The sequence below is a fragment of the Labeo rohita genome, chromosome 10 (genome assembly GCF_022985175.1).
Source record: "Labeo rohita strain BAU-BD-2019 chromosome 10, IGBB_LRoh.1.0, whole genome shotgun sequence".
Taxonomy (NCBI): domain Eukaryota; kingdom Metazoa; phylum Chordata; class Actinopteri; order Cypriniformes; family Cyprinidae; genus Labeo; species Labeo rohita.
In genome coordinates this window covers 5,290,230-5,304,517 of record NC_066878.1, presented here as the reverse complement: position 1 = coordinate 5,304,517, position 14,288 = coordinate 5,290,230, and the positions used below count along the sequence as shown (strand labels likewise).

The 14,288-nt window shown below is 30.8% G+C and overlaps 2 protein-coding genes across 2 annotated transcripts in view; one reads left to right on the top strand and one right to left on the bottom strand.

The window, feature by feature from the left end:
- Positions 1 to 1,226, bottom strand: part of cux1a (cut-like homeobox 1a) — a 152,564-nt gene extending 151,338 nt beyond the window's left edge. The window contains 1 exon segment of the mRNA XM_051120322.1: positions 1,088 to 1,226. Coding sequence (XP_050976279.1) covers positions 1,088 to 1,150 — 63 coding nt within the window. The 5' untranslated portion in view covers positions 1,151 to 1,226.
- Positions 1,227 to 10,184: 8,958 nt separating this feature from the next.
- myl10 (myosin, light chain 10, regulatory) lies at positions 10,185 to 13,406 on the top strand. The gene is made up of 7 exons (XM_051121272.1): positions 10,185 to 10,302; positions 10,765 to 10,851; positions 10,945 to 11,020; positions 12,544 to 12,648; positions 12,889 to 12,967; positions 13,047 to 13,095; positions 13,193 to 13,406. Exons 1-7 carry the CDS (start codon positions 10,300 to 10,302, stop codon positions 13,295 to 13,297), a joined length of 504 nt encoding a protein of 167 aa, XP_050977229.1. The 5' UTR covers positions 10,185 to 10,299; the 3' UTR covers positions 13,298 to 13,406.
- The last annotated feature ends 882 nt before the right edge of the window (positions 13,407 to 14,288 follow it).

The following is a 14,288-nucleotide window of genomic DNA, read 5'->3' as shown; positions in this document are numbered from 1 at the left end:
ATGCTTATGAAGATTTATAAATGGTTACTGGTGAGAGGGAATTTAAAGTTCGATCAGAAAATAGGTCAGCGATTTTTTTTTCCAACGTTAGCTGAGCTTTGCGACTTCAGTTCATAAATACATAAACTCTTAATCAATAATTGATATAATCATGAGTCTATTGTTTATGCCTAACCAAACGCGACAAACGCACTTCATACTCCCACAGCACAAACACCAAGTGGAAATAACGAAAGAGTTATGACTTTGACAACTAATCAATTTTACAAACAAATACCACAAACTGCAAAGCAAAAAGAGTCTTTACGTTCCCACCTGCGTTTAAACGCTCACGTTTATTTAGAAACGACTTGAACACGAGTTACATGTGAAGAGAGAGAATAAAAAAGAGCGTGAAATTGTGTTCATTTGTTTTAATGGGCTACTGCGTCGGGCGAATAACGAAATAAACCGTCTTTTCTAGAGTCTCACAAGTAAACGTTCATCAGTTCGTGTTTGTTTATTGTTTTGTGTTTAATTGTTCCTGTCTGGCGCAGGTTTGAAAGCCAATTCCGTCTTCACGTTAAACTTACCTACCAAGCCGAAGTTTGCGTTTGCTAACTTCATAAACTTCTAAAGTCACCCAAAAAGTGCTAGTAAACAATAAACGGGGTGAAATCTAAAAACGAAGGCAGTCTAACACCTCTCTCGTTACTAAGCAATAACGTCTCGGTCCAGCACAGCGCCACCCGTGTAGCGCGACACACTTCTAAACACAAAATTATTTCAACAAACATACTATCTAAATCTCTCCAGCACAAACTATTCCCAAAACATCCCGGAGATGGAGAGGAGCGGGAAAGAACCGGGAAAGCTTCGGGCTCCCGTAGCCAAAGTGGCCGCATCCACCTTGACCGTGATGGTTGATCGATGGGAATTGAACAAAGAGGATCAATTTCCGATCAGCGAGAGAGAGCCGCTTTAATCAATGGGCACCGAACCCGGCGAAAGCGCCGACGCTAGAGCAACGCGCCAGCCTCTCACGGCGACGCTCCCCGGGACCGGCTTACCGGCACACACAGCGAGTACAAAGCAAAAGGGAGCTGACCTGGAGCTGCTGCAAATCAAAGCGTTTCCAATATTGAAACATCGATCCCGCATTGGCCGCCATCTTGAGACATATTGAGACGGAATGAAAGGCTGATAGAGAGAGCGCGAGAGGGGCTGGAGTTCAGCGCGAGAGAGAGAGCGAGAGAGAGGCGGGGGAGTGTGCGCAAAACACGGAGCGGAACAGATCGAACGGCGCGGGCGAGCGCGGAATGGAGTTATCGAACGAACGCCAACCTGCGATATTGAATAGGGCTACTGAAAACAATTATTGAGACCGTCCTAAATAAAAGGCAGAAAACGCGGGATGGAGTTTCCGCGTTCAGTTGGCGCGGGAGCGGGAGGGGGATGCTGGATACGTTTTTATATCCGTTAAAAGAACTGAGTTTACACGGTTATTGATTTTTTATTATCACTATGGATAAATATTACGAGGCGCTGCGCTGAGCTGGTCTGACGCGATGCGAGCAACGCGTTGCAACGCGAACGCAACGCCCAGCTTGAGCGTTTCTCATGGTCAAGAACCTTCTGGCCTGTTGTTGTATGCGTACACCTGATATATTGATTTTTGATTTGTTATCTTTAATCCCATTGAAAATATATCACGTGTTCTTGTGTGTGCGCTCTCGTCTTATATTGTTTTTGCTACATTGGTTATCTATGTTTAGTTACCCTCGATTTGTACTTAAACGCCAATACATCTATTATATTGATTTTATGGCCATTCTTGCGTGAAGAAGACTGTGGATACGGCGATCGATAGCTGAAATAAAACTAAACACAATCTGACTGTTCTCCATATAAATACTGCATGAAGCAATATGCATTTTAAATGCTTATGGACCGTGTTTAAGATGGTGGCATTAGATGATTTGATGTTATAACATAAACCCTTGTCCGGTCGATTCCTGATGAATTGTAAATACTGCTTTTGAACTTGAACTTGGAGAGCAGCGCCCTCTATTGGATGTGTGTGGTAGCGTCTCACCTCATTGTTCACGGTACATAGTGATGATCCAAAGTAATCGTATTAATTGTCACAATTAGTGATGATAACCAATCACTGACTAGCCAACAGCGTTAATTGCTGGACAGTGATTACGCTGATTACATAATTACATAATTTATTAAGTAAAATTATGATTATGATGATGGTCACTATTATTATTAATTATTATTATTGTTATAATTATTATACAATTAGTGGTAAAAAAAAAAAAAGGACTGTTTAGGCAGTGGTTTAGATTTTGATTATTTAGAATTGTAATTTCACACACACACATATATATATATATATATATATATATATGAAGAGTTTATTTGCAAAACGTTTTTTTATATTTAAAAAAATGTTTTTTTATTATGTTACCATTTTATTGTGTTAGCTGTATTTTTATGTTGTTGTTGTTATTTTGTTTACCTAATAAAAATAACCCAACTGCAGTTTGATTGAGATAAATTGGGATGCACATATGGGTTGCATATAAAAAAAAATATGATTTTTTGAAAATTGTTAAAAAAACAGAATAATCAGTTTTTGCCAATAAACTCTTCATATATAAACACATTATATTTTAAATATTGAAAACTTATAATTATTATAATATTATATTATATAATTATAGTTTTCTATTGTAATACTCTTCTATAAATACACTCATATATAATATTATATATTAGAATTATATATATGTGTGTGTGTACACACATTTTAAATATAGAAAAATAATAAATGATATTTAATTATTTTCTATTTTAATATAATTATTTTAATATTTTCCTATACATAAATAAATCTATAATTATACTATCTATAATAATAATTATTCTATTGTTATATAATTATTTATCTATACATCCACACATATATAATACAATATATTATAATTATATGTGTATATATGTGTGTATATTTATTTATAGATATATAGATATAAATATAGATATAGATACATAGATATATGTGTGTGTGTGTGTGTACATACATAGACACATTATGTTTTAAATATAGAAAAATAATTATATATATATATATATAATTATATACATGTTTAATGTTACTATATTTTTTACTTAAAATTAATCGCAAATAGGTTGTAAATTAACATTTATTAATACGTAAAATAAATAAACATTTATTTATTGTTTACTTATTATCATTTATTAATTTTGAGTAAATAATATATTTTTTTTATAAAAAATTGCTTATTAATAAATGTTCACCTTTTGATTATTGTTGACGTGTCTAGTAATTATGTGTTTGATTTTTAATTTACAATCTATTTTAAGTTAATTTTAATGCAGCCATAGTCATTTTTTAAACAATAGTTGAGTTAAATAAAACTACTTAGAAGGCTACCTAGATAACCATTTAATGAAATTTAATTAAATTAAATTTAATGAAAGTGATTATGATTATGAAGGTGATTGTGCTAATTTCAAAATGCAGTATTTATTAAGTAAAACGTAAAAGATTATTATTGATTATTATTAGGTATTCTTTCATTCTTTTTCATATATATGTGTGTGTGTGTGTGCATGTATGCAATTCATATTCTGTGGTGAATCTTTTGCTCCTTTACAGTTTAAAGGTAATACACCTAATACAGCATCAAAAATGGTGAAAACAATGCATAGAAACCATCCATTTTACTTGTCACAATAGTAATTTTGGTCATTTCAACTTATTTTATGAATTTTCAACTTCAGTACAGTTTGAACACTTTGTTTGTAATGCAACTTTATTGTCATTGTGCAAAGTTCACAACAAATAAAATACAGTTAGCATCTAACCATGTGCAGTGCTATATTTCAATTATATATATATATATATATATATCAGAATCACCTTTAATTCCATTAGTCCCATTCATCTAGAGCAGCCCTGATTCTCACCCTCGCCACCGCACACAGACACTTAAAGAGAGAGGATGGGGGGTTTGCGTTAAGACCCCGCAGGGTGGAGTGAGAATTGGAAGCTGGGAGAGTCCCATGGCTCCTTATAAGTGCTCCTCCCCTCGGTTCCCCTCACTGAGACACCAGGGGAGCTGCGCAGGAGAGCCGGTCCCACTGGCGGTTTGTTTTTTCAGGCCCACTGGAGCCTCTGAGCACCCAGCCCCCCCCTCTTTCCGCCCAGGCGTGCGCACACCTCATGGGAGCACAATTAAGAGCTGTCTCTCCTGCCTGCCGAGCTGTGGAGGACTCCCTCCTCTACCCTTCCCCTTTTTTAATCAAATAAGCTTCCTCTTGAGGCTAGTCCTCGTTTAAAAAGTCGGCATGCAGGATTAGATTTTAATTATGGAGATGCAAAGACATGGCAAATGAACATAATGAAGAGACAAGCAGAGATGTGAGGAGGGCATTGTTCTGGGGATGCACACATGTATGTGATGAGCAGTGGACAGCTGACTGATAGTTAGTCTTAAAAAATTTATCGTTACCATAAATACTCATAAATTACATTATGTGTAACATCTGAAGTGTAAATTTTATGTAGTATGTATGTGTAACAAGTTAAATATTTTGTAGTGGAGGAATAGAGAAACTTACAGTGTCTTCATACACCTGGGTAAACTGCTCCATCTGCAGGCAAATAAACTACAACTGAATACTGTTAGCATATTTTAAATATAAATACTTTAAACAAAATTGAAAATTATACAGCTATTTTAGGTATATAGTTCTATTTCATATTATATTATTACTTCAATAATATCATTACACAAAAATTTACTGCAAAAATAAAATAAGTTCCATTCCACTGAATTTAGTTTTGGTTTAGTTTAAAATTATACACATATATTATGTATATATATTTTTATTTCATATTATTGCTTATAGTTCGGGTTTAGTTTAAACTTATACACATATATTATGTATTTTTATTTCATATTATATTATTGCTTATTATTATAAGAAAATTTACTGCAAAAATAAAATAAAATAAAATAAAGTAAAGTAAAGTAAAGTAAAGTAAAGTAAAGTAAAGTAAAGTAAAGTAAAGTAAAGTAAAATAAAATAAAATAAAATAAAATAAAGTAAAATAAAGTAAAATAAAATAAAATATGTTTCACCCCACTGAATTTAGTTCTGGTTTAGTTTAAAATTATATACGTATATTATGTATTTTTATTTAATATTATATTATTACTTATTATTATACACATATATTATGTATTTTTATTTCATATTATATTATTGCTTATTATTATAAGAAATTTTACTGCAAAAATAAAATAAAACAAAATTAAATTAAATAATTTTCGCCCCACTGAATTTAGTTCTGGTTGAGTTTAAAATTATACACATATATTATGTATTTTTATTTCAAATTATATTATTACTTATTATTATACAAAAATCTCACCCCACTGCAAATAAAATAAAATAAATATATTATGTACTTTTATTTCATATTATATTATTGCTTATTATTATAAGAAATTTTACTGCAATCGATCAAAATCAAATAAAACAAAAGAAAATAAAAGAAAATATGTTTCACCCCACTGAATTTAGTTCTGGTTTAGTTTAAAATTATATACATATATTCTGTATTTTTATTTAATATTATATTATTACTTATTATTATACAAAAAAGTACTGCAAAAATAGAATAAAATAATTTTCACCCTACTGCAAAAAAAAAGATAAAAGAAAATAAAATATTTTTCACTCCACTGAATTTGGTTCTGATTTTTTTTTATTTTTTTTTTATTGTATATTATTCTTATACAAACGTTTACTGCAAATAAAATAACATAATTTTCATTCCACTCCACTTTAGTTCTGGTTTAATTTAAAATTATACACATACATTTATTTTTATTTCATATTATATTATTACTTATTATTATATGAAAATTTCACCCCACTGCAAGTAAAATAAAATTGAATTTAAATATTTTCACACCACTGAATTTAGTTCGGGTTTAGTTTAAAATTATACACACCTGTTATGTTTTTTTTTTATTTTATATTATATATTTACTTATTATTATATGAAAATTTACAGCAAAAATAAAATAATTTTCACCCTACTGCAAATAAAATAAAATAAAATAAAATAACATTTCTCACTCCACTGAATTTAGTTCGGACTTATTTTTTTAAATTATATACATATATTACATATGTAATTTTATTTCATATTATATTATTCATTATTATTATATAAAAGTTTGCTGCAATAAAATAATTTTCACTCCACTGAATTTAGTTCTTATTTATTTTTAAAGTTATATACATATATTATGTATGTATTTTTTTATATTGTATTATTCATTACGATTATACAAAAGTTTAATGTAAATAAAATAAAATAATTTTCACTCCACTGAATTTGTAAATTATATACATATATTGTGTATGTATTTTTAATTTCCTATTATATTATTCAATACTATTATACAAAAGTTTCCTGCAGATAAAATAAAATAAAATAAAATAAAATAAAATAAAATAAAATAAAATAAAATAAAATAAAATAAAATAAAATAAAATAAAATAAAATAAAATAAAATAAAATAAAATAAAATAAAGTAAAATAAAATAAAATAAAATAAAATAATTTTCACCCCTCTGAATTTAGTTCTGGTTTAGTTTAAAAAAAAAAAAAAAAATATATATATATATATATATATATATATATATATACACATATATATATATAAATATATATATAAATATTTATATATTTATATATATATAAACAGAAAAAAAACATTTAATTTCAGCTAGTTGTTGCTTAGTTAAAGTATTAAAATAATGAAAACTAAATGAATTAATACTAAAAACTAAAACTTAATAATAAAAACTACCAAAACACACAACAAATTTAAAAATTAAAATTAAATCAGAAAAAAATATGTAAAAAAAAAAAAAAAAAAACCTAAATTCAAACTATTAACAAAACCTATAATTAAATACCAGTAATGCAATATCACAATTAATTAAAATGCACTCAAACACATATATACAAGTAAACATAAGTTCTTGTAATGCCATATTTTTAAAAAGTCTTAAATACTTGATCCTTTTGATGTCTTTTTGTTGAATATTTTCTGTAAAAAAAAAAACATGCCCAACATACACACACACACACAAGATATTTTAGAAATTCATGCTATATGTCCATAGACATTTTACCAGACAGGTCAAAATGTGTCCCAATTACCTCACTTTACCATAAAGAATAATGAGAGGAACTTCAAATATGACTAAAAATAAAGAGACTGAGGGCAGTGTATCATCATCACTGTGTTGTCATATAAAGCAGCGTGTATTTACAGGCCTGTCGAGGTGTGATGGAACCATATGGCTAATGTGATTGACAGTAAGAAGCAGCTGTAAGAAGCTGACACTTCCCCACCAGGCTCCCGATCAGTTGTGTTATTGCTAGCACACATAAGCAGACCTTGACTCCTTCTCGCCCCCCACCTGCCAGTCACACACCTAACATGGGCACGCTCCCTGTCGTGACCACACACACACACACACACACTTACGCACAATGCCAAGCAGGAGATCACAGTGACATTCCTAACATCCCATGGTGCAGTTCTTCTCCACTGCTCTTTTGGCCAGCGTTCGTTCAGTTGTCTGCGAGGACGCTGCTAAAACAAGCTTTACACAGCCTGCTGCCGTGCCGGATAGCTGGACAGATTATTTACGGCAGTCTGACGGCACATTACTTGGCTGTTTGTAAGAGCACATTTAAATCTGGCAAGCATGGGATGACTGGCTATATTTGTAGTGCTGAGAATGGCTTTTGTTCAGTCTGATTGTTCGCTACAGATAATGGGAGACAAAGTAGAAACAATTTGCTCAGGAGAGTTGCATGCCGAATTGAAGCCGAGGGCTTGACTGCGCTCACATGTTAAGATGGCTGGATTCAAATGGATGAGTTCCATGCAATGGTTTTGCCCTATGCAAACAGATCAAGCACAATCACAATTCAAGAGAAAAGTCTGACTACACGTTTGGGTGTTGCTTATATATACACACACATTCATTTTTATTGCAATAATATGTTATGTAATTGTAATGATGCAATAATTAATTAGCCATTTAACGCCCATTCAGGAGCAGTTTCTTATTGAGAAAATTTACTAATTAGTGGGAAAATAAAATAAAATAACGTAAAGTAAAGTAAAGTAAAATAAAATAAAACAAAACAAAAAATTCTGGTTTAGTTTAAATTTTGCAATAATGCAATAATTAATTAGCCATTAAAGAGCAGTTTCTCATTGAGAAAACTTATCAATTAGTGGGAAAATAAAATAAAATAAAATAAAATTACCCAACTGAATTTAAATCAGGTTTAGTTTAAAATTTGCAATAATGCAATAATTAATTAGCCATTTAATGCCCATTTAAAAGCAGTTTCTCATTGAGAAAACATATTAATTAGTGGGAAAATAAAATAAAATTAAATAAATGTACCCAACTGAATTTAATTCTGGTTTAGTTTAATATTATACACGTATATTATGTATGTATTTTTGTTTCATAACATATTATTACTTATTAATATACAAACGTGTAGTGCAAATAAAATAAAATTAAATAAATAAATAAATAAAATTAAATAAAATTACCCCACTGAATTTAGTTCTGGTCTAGTTAAAAATTATACACGTATATTATGTAGGTATTTTTATTTGATATTATATTACTACTTTTTATTTTACAAAAGTTTACTGCAAATAAAATAAAATAATAATTTTTACCCCACTGAATTTAATTTTGTTTTAGTTTAAAAGTATACACATATATTATGCATGTATTTTTATTTCATATTATATCATTACTTATTATTGTACAAAAGTTTAATGCAAATAAAATATTTTTTTTTTTTTTTTTTGCCCTACTAAATTTATTTCTGGGATAGTTTAAAATTTTAAACGTATATTATGTATGTATTTTTATTTTATATTATATTATTACTTATTATTATACAAAAGTTTACTGCAAATAATATAAGTAAAATAAAATACAATAAAATACAATTTGTACCCCACTGAATTTAGTTCTGGTCTATTTTAAACAGTACAGATAATAAATAAATACACTGTTATTATTTTGTAGCTTTAATATCAGTGTTGTTTTAAATTAATATTATTGCAGTATGTTTTACAAGAAATACTAGTTCAGTCTTTATACTTAAAAATTGTTTAATTCAATGTGTAAAATTCTGCACCATTTTTTTAAATTACATTAAATGATTAAAATATACTATATATTAAGTAGAAACCTACATGAAATCTATTAGAAACTGAAACAATTTCTTATGTTAAAATATACATCTATCCAATACAAATATGCATATTAAATATAATACAAAAATGTATATAAAAATACAAATGTTTTGTATAAATGTTTTTATAAGGTTACAAATATCAATAAACCCTATATTGTTAATTTTTTACTATGGTGATTTTATGTATGTAAACTATCCTCGTCTACCAAGACAATGTACGTATGTGAAAATTACTGTACATGTTACCTTATAGGTAACATATGGCAATATCACTCTTGATACAGAGCAATGTATGTCACATATTTTATTTCTGTTATCTACGGTTACATTTCCATCTCTAAATCTATGCTAAACATCACACAGTGGCATCTAGTTCCTCAAATTCATTTTTCCAGAATGTTTGATTTTCCAGAATGTTTATTCACTGGATGAACCCTTGTTAGACTGTGACCCTAAGCTCCGTCTGTTCTCTAAGCTTCTCGGCTGTAAAAAAATCAGTCTTCTAATCTGGTCAAAAGTGTCTCTACTGATCACCAATGTAACAAGGGCATCAAATCATTAAAGTAATCCACATAGCGAAGACAAAGCGTCAACATCTGAGCAAACGCACTGATGTGAGAAGCTAGACGGCTTCACACCGTCTTTAAACGACACATTAGAAGTGCAGATGAGTCTTAAGGGGGTTAGGCCGCTCCAAATGATCCCAAGATAGCAAAGCCCACACACTCCGATCACATCACCTAGCATCTGTCCGAAACAATAACCGGGGGGTGCTAGGGCTTGGGTGATTCTCTATATGGCAAGTATTCTTGTATTGTTCCTCCTCCTTTGTCTAAACATAGAACAGGTGGGCCGTCAAGCCAATTGTGCCAATATATAGCTGGAAACCACTGATGTCTGAGTGTCCCTCAGGCTTTTGAGACCAAGAACAGAGTAAAGAGAAGCTCATCACAATGGTAGGCCTGCGTATCTTTGCTTTTGCTCTTTAACATGGTGTTACTGAACTGCGTCGCTCTTCAGACTGAGAGAATGGGTTATTTTATGTTTAAAAAGTTATATATTTGTATCTTTAAAGCTAGCTTTGCTTCCACGAATCTTGATCTTTTTGGGATTTCAGAAAGGTTTTCAATGAGTAAATATCATTGTCTGTTCTAGTTTGTGTTTGATCTAAATGCTAAATGCAACTAAATTTGTGAGGTACTTGATTCGGGCTGCTTTTTGGCAGTTCTCAATGTCAACTGATGTTGGTTCAACCTCTATTTTGAGCCACAGAGCGGTTAAAATGTACTACAGCACAAACGTTCTTAAGGGTCTTGTAATTTCTCCACGAATTTGAAAGTTTTATATGCTTCAAAATTGCGTTTAAACAGCATAAAGCCTGGAAGAAATAATCGAAACTGCTTTTGCTTGATTTCCAGGCACCAAAGAAGGCCAAGAAGAAGGAAGCTGCCAGCTCCAACGTGTTCAGCATGTTCGAGCAGTCGCAGATCCAGGAGTTTAAAGAGGTGGGTCATTTCTACGATTCACTAAAACACCTAAACAGTTTATTCTAGCATATTTTTTGGTACTTACCTCTGTGAATCTGAACGCTTCTTCAGGCTTTCACCATCATGGACCAGAACAGAGATGGCTTTATTGACAAAAACGACTTGAGGGACACATTTGCTGCTTTGGGTGAGTGACTGAGTGACTGTATATGCTGAAGGTCTCCGATATTTAAAAGTGTTTATCCTAGTAAACCAACAAGAGTATTGTTTTAGGATTACAGCGGCTCCTCTTTAGACCCCTATTGAATGCTGTAAAGCCTAAATGCGATTACAGCACTATGTTTGTCACAGATATAGATGCAAAAGTCATTTCATTAAACTATTGATAAATGCATATATAGCTGGGTCCAAACATCTGAGGCCACTAGTAAAAATGCTTTTATTTTGCTTTTTTAATGCAATTTTTAGTTATTGCAAATTTTTATATATATTCTGTCCTATGCAACCTTTTCAGGTTTTTAAAAAAATTATAAAAATTAAATAAACTTAAATTAAATGTAAAAATAAAATAAAATAACATAAAAACAGACTTCCAGTGTGACCTCAGACTTGAATGTAATTTTCACAAAAGTAATACAAAATACGCCAATGCAAACTAAACTAACCTAAACTAAAATAAAATAAAATAAATAAAATAACAGACTTCCAGTGTGACCTCAGACTTGAATGTAATTTTTACTTAAAATAAAATAAAATAAAATAAAATAAAATAAAATAAAATAAAATAAAATAAAATAAAATAAAATAAAAAATAAAAACAGACTTCCAGTGTGGCCTCAGATTTGAATATAATTTTCACTTAAAAAGTAATCCATAATGTACCAATGCAAAATAAAAATAAAATAAAATAAAATAAAATAAAATAAATAATAAAAACAGACTTCCAGTGTGGCCTCAGATTTGAATATAATTTTCACTTTAAAAGTAATCCATAATGTACCAATGCAAAACAAAGTAAAATAAAATAAAATAAAATAAATAATAAAAACAGACTTCCAGTGTGGCCTCAGATTTGAATATAATTTTCACTTTAAAAGTAATCCATAATGTACCAATGCAAAATAAAATAAATGAAATAAAATGAAATAAAATAAAAAACAGACTTCCAGTGTGACCTCAGACTTGAATGTAATTTTCACTTCAAAAGTAATACAAAATATACCAAAATAAATAAAATAAAATAAAATAAAATAAAATAAAATAAAATAAAATAAAAATAAAATAAAATAAAATAAAATAAAATAAAAACAGACTTCCAGTGTGGCCCCAGGCTTGAATGTAATTTTCACTTCAAAAATAAAAATAAAAATAAAATAAAATAAAATAAAATAAAATAAAATAAAATAAAAACAGACTTCCAGTGTTGCCTCAGACTTGAATGTAATTTTCACTTCAAAATAAAATAAATAAAATAAAATAAAAATAACAGACTTTCAGTTTGGCCTCAGACTTGAATGTAATTTTCACTGCAAAACTAACACAAAATATCCAATGCTTTTTTTCTCCCCCAGCCTCTTAATCTAATCTCATAACTTTTTTTTATTGCATTGAACATCTACGAACATTCCAGTAACCTCTCACTGCATTTGAACTATAAGAGGAAGTGGCATTCTGTATTAATGTATATCTCTGTATATGCATGTTTGGCAGGACGTCTCAACGTTGGCAACGATGAGCTTGATGAGATGCTAAAGGAAGCCTCGGGCCCTATTAACTTCACCGTCTTCCTCACCATGTTTGGAGAGAAGCTCAAAGGCAAGGATCAAATTTATCAGAATTGAAATGATAATCATGCTAATGAGGTGCAAATAGCTGGAGAACCCAGCAGATATAAGGCACACTGCATACTGATATATGAATTGTGTAATTTAACGTCGGAAGCTTGAATTTTGAATGCAACTTCCTCCAGAAATCTTCGCTAATTAAAAATTTCGACATGTTTTGGAACATATAATTACAGAATAATCAAAAATCTGTTACCTTTCTGACTGACAGGCACAGACCCTGAGGAGACTATTCTCAATGCCTTTAAGATCTTCGACCCAGAGGGCACAGGAATCCTTAAAGGAGAAGAGTAAGTAGATTTACGCAAATTTATGAAAAATGCACACATCAGCACAGCATTTAACGTATTCTTTTGTTTCTCCTCACAGGATCAAATATCACCTTATGTCCCAGGCAGACAAATTCACCGAGGCTGAGGTAATACACTTTACTTCTGAAATGCAAAGGCACAAACGATCAAAAAAAAAACAAACATAGAATGGATTTTAATCATGATTTTTTAAAATGTACCTAGGTGAACCAGATGTTCACAAACTTCCCCTTGGATGTGGCTGGCAACCTGGACTACAAAAACCTGTGCTACGTCATCACCCACGGAGAGGATAAGGAGCAGGAGTAAAAACTACATTTCCCATGTTCTTCCATGTTTGTTCATGTCCATTTGTGTGTTGTCTTCTCCTTAAGCTCTGTACCCGCCTTTTGTCAATAAAGAGATAAAAACAAATCAAGTGCAGTTACAGTTGTTATTGCAATAAAGTGCTTAGATATTGCCAACAATGAAAGAACTTTCAATTTTTCCCATCAATTTTATTTAAAAAAAGAAATCAATCAAAAAGTCAAAGCAAAATACAATCAAACAGGTTTAACGTAAAACATTACCGTGGGAAACCTTTCAGCAAACACTTCAGATACTTCTTTCTTAGCACAACAGCTCAAGATTCGGAAAGATTTCGTTCCCTCCCGAGGGGATTACAAAAGCTCAAGCGCAACAATAAGCTTAAAGCCACACTGGCGTGTTGAACGGTGCTCTGCGAACAAGGTCAGCGGGGCCTTTTGTGTCTCTCTGGCTATTCACTGCAGCCCTATTAATAGCAGCCCTTGGTGCGTTCTGCCATTTTGGGTTTTCAGCGAGTCAATGATAGGCTTTATGAATAAGAACAGGTGAGCGGAGGTGTAAACACAATTTATTGTGGTAGACGTTGCATTTTCTACGCAGACAAAGGGTTGAATTTGGTTTTAAAGTCCTATTCTGGTTTATAGGGGAATTGTTTTTTATACAAAGCCAATGCTGAGACTTCTATATACAATTATGTGCATGAGGTCATTACAGGTCATCAATCAGAAAACAAAAAGGGGATGACAAGAAAAATGTGGCCTTTTTTTGCTTCCTAGAAAGCCTTTGTGACAAAACATTTATTTTCAGCTTGATGACTGCGGTATTAAATCTTCATTCATGCTGCATATAAACCATTAAGGAGTGAATAGCGTCAAAAACATGTTTTTTTTTGTATAATCAAGTATCATATTTGTTGATTAATTACCCTGACGGCCTGCCCGTCCCAGTTCCTCACTTTTACTACAGTATATTGATATTTCAACTTGCTCTTATG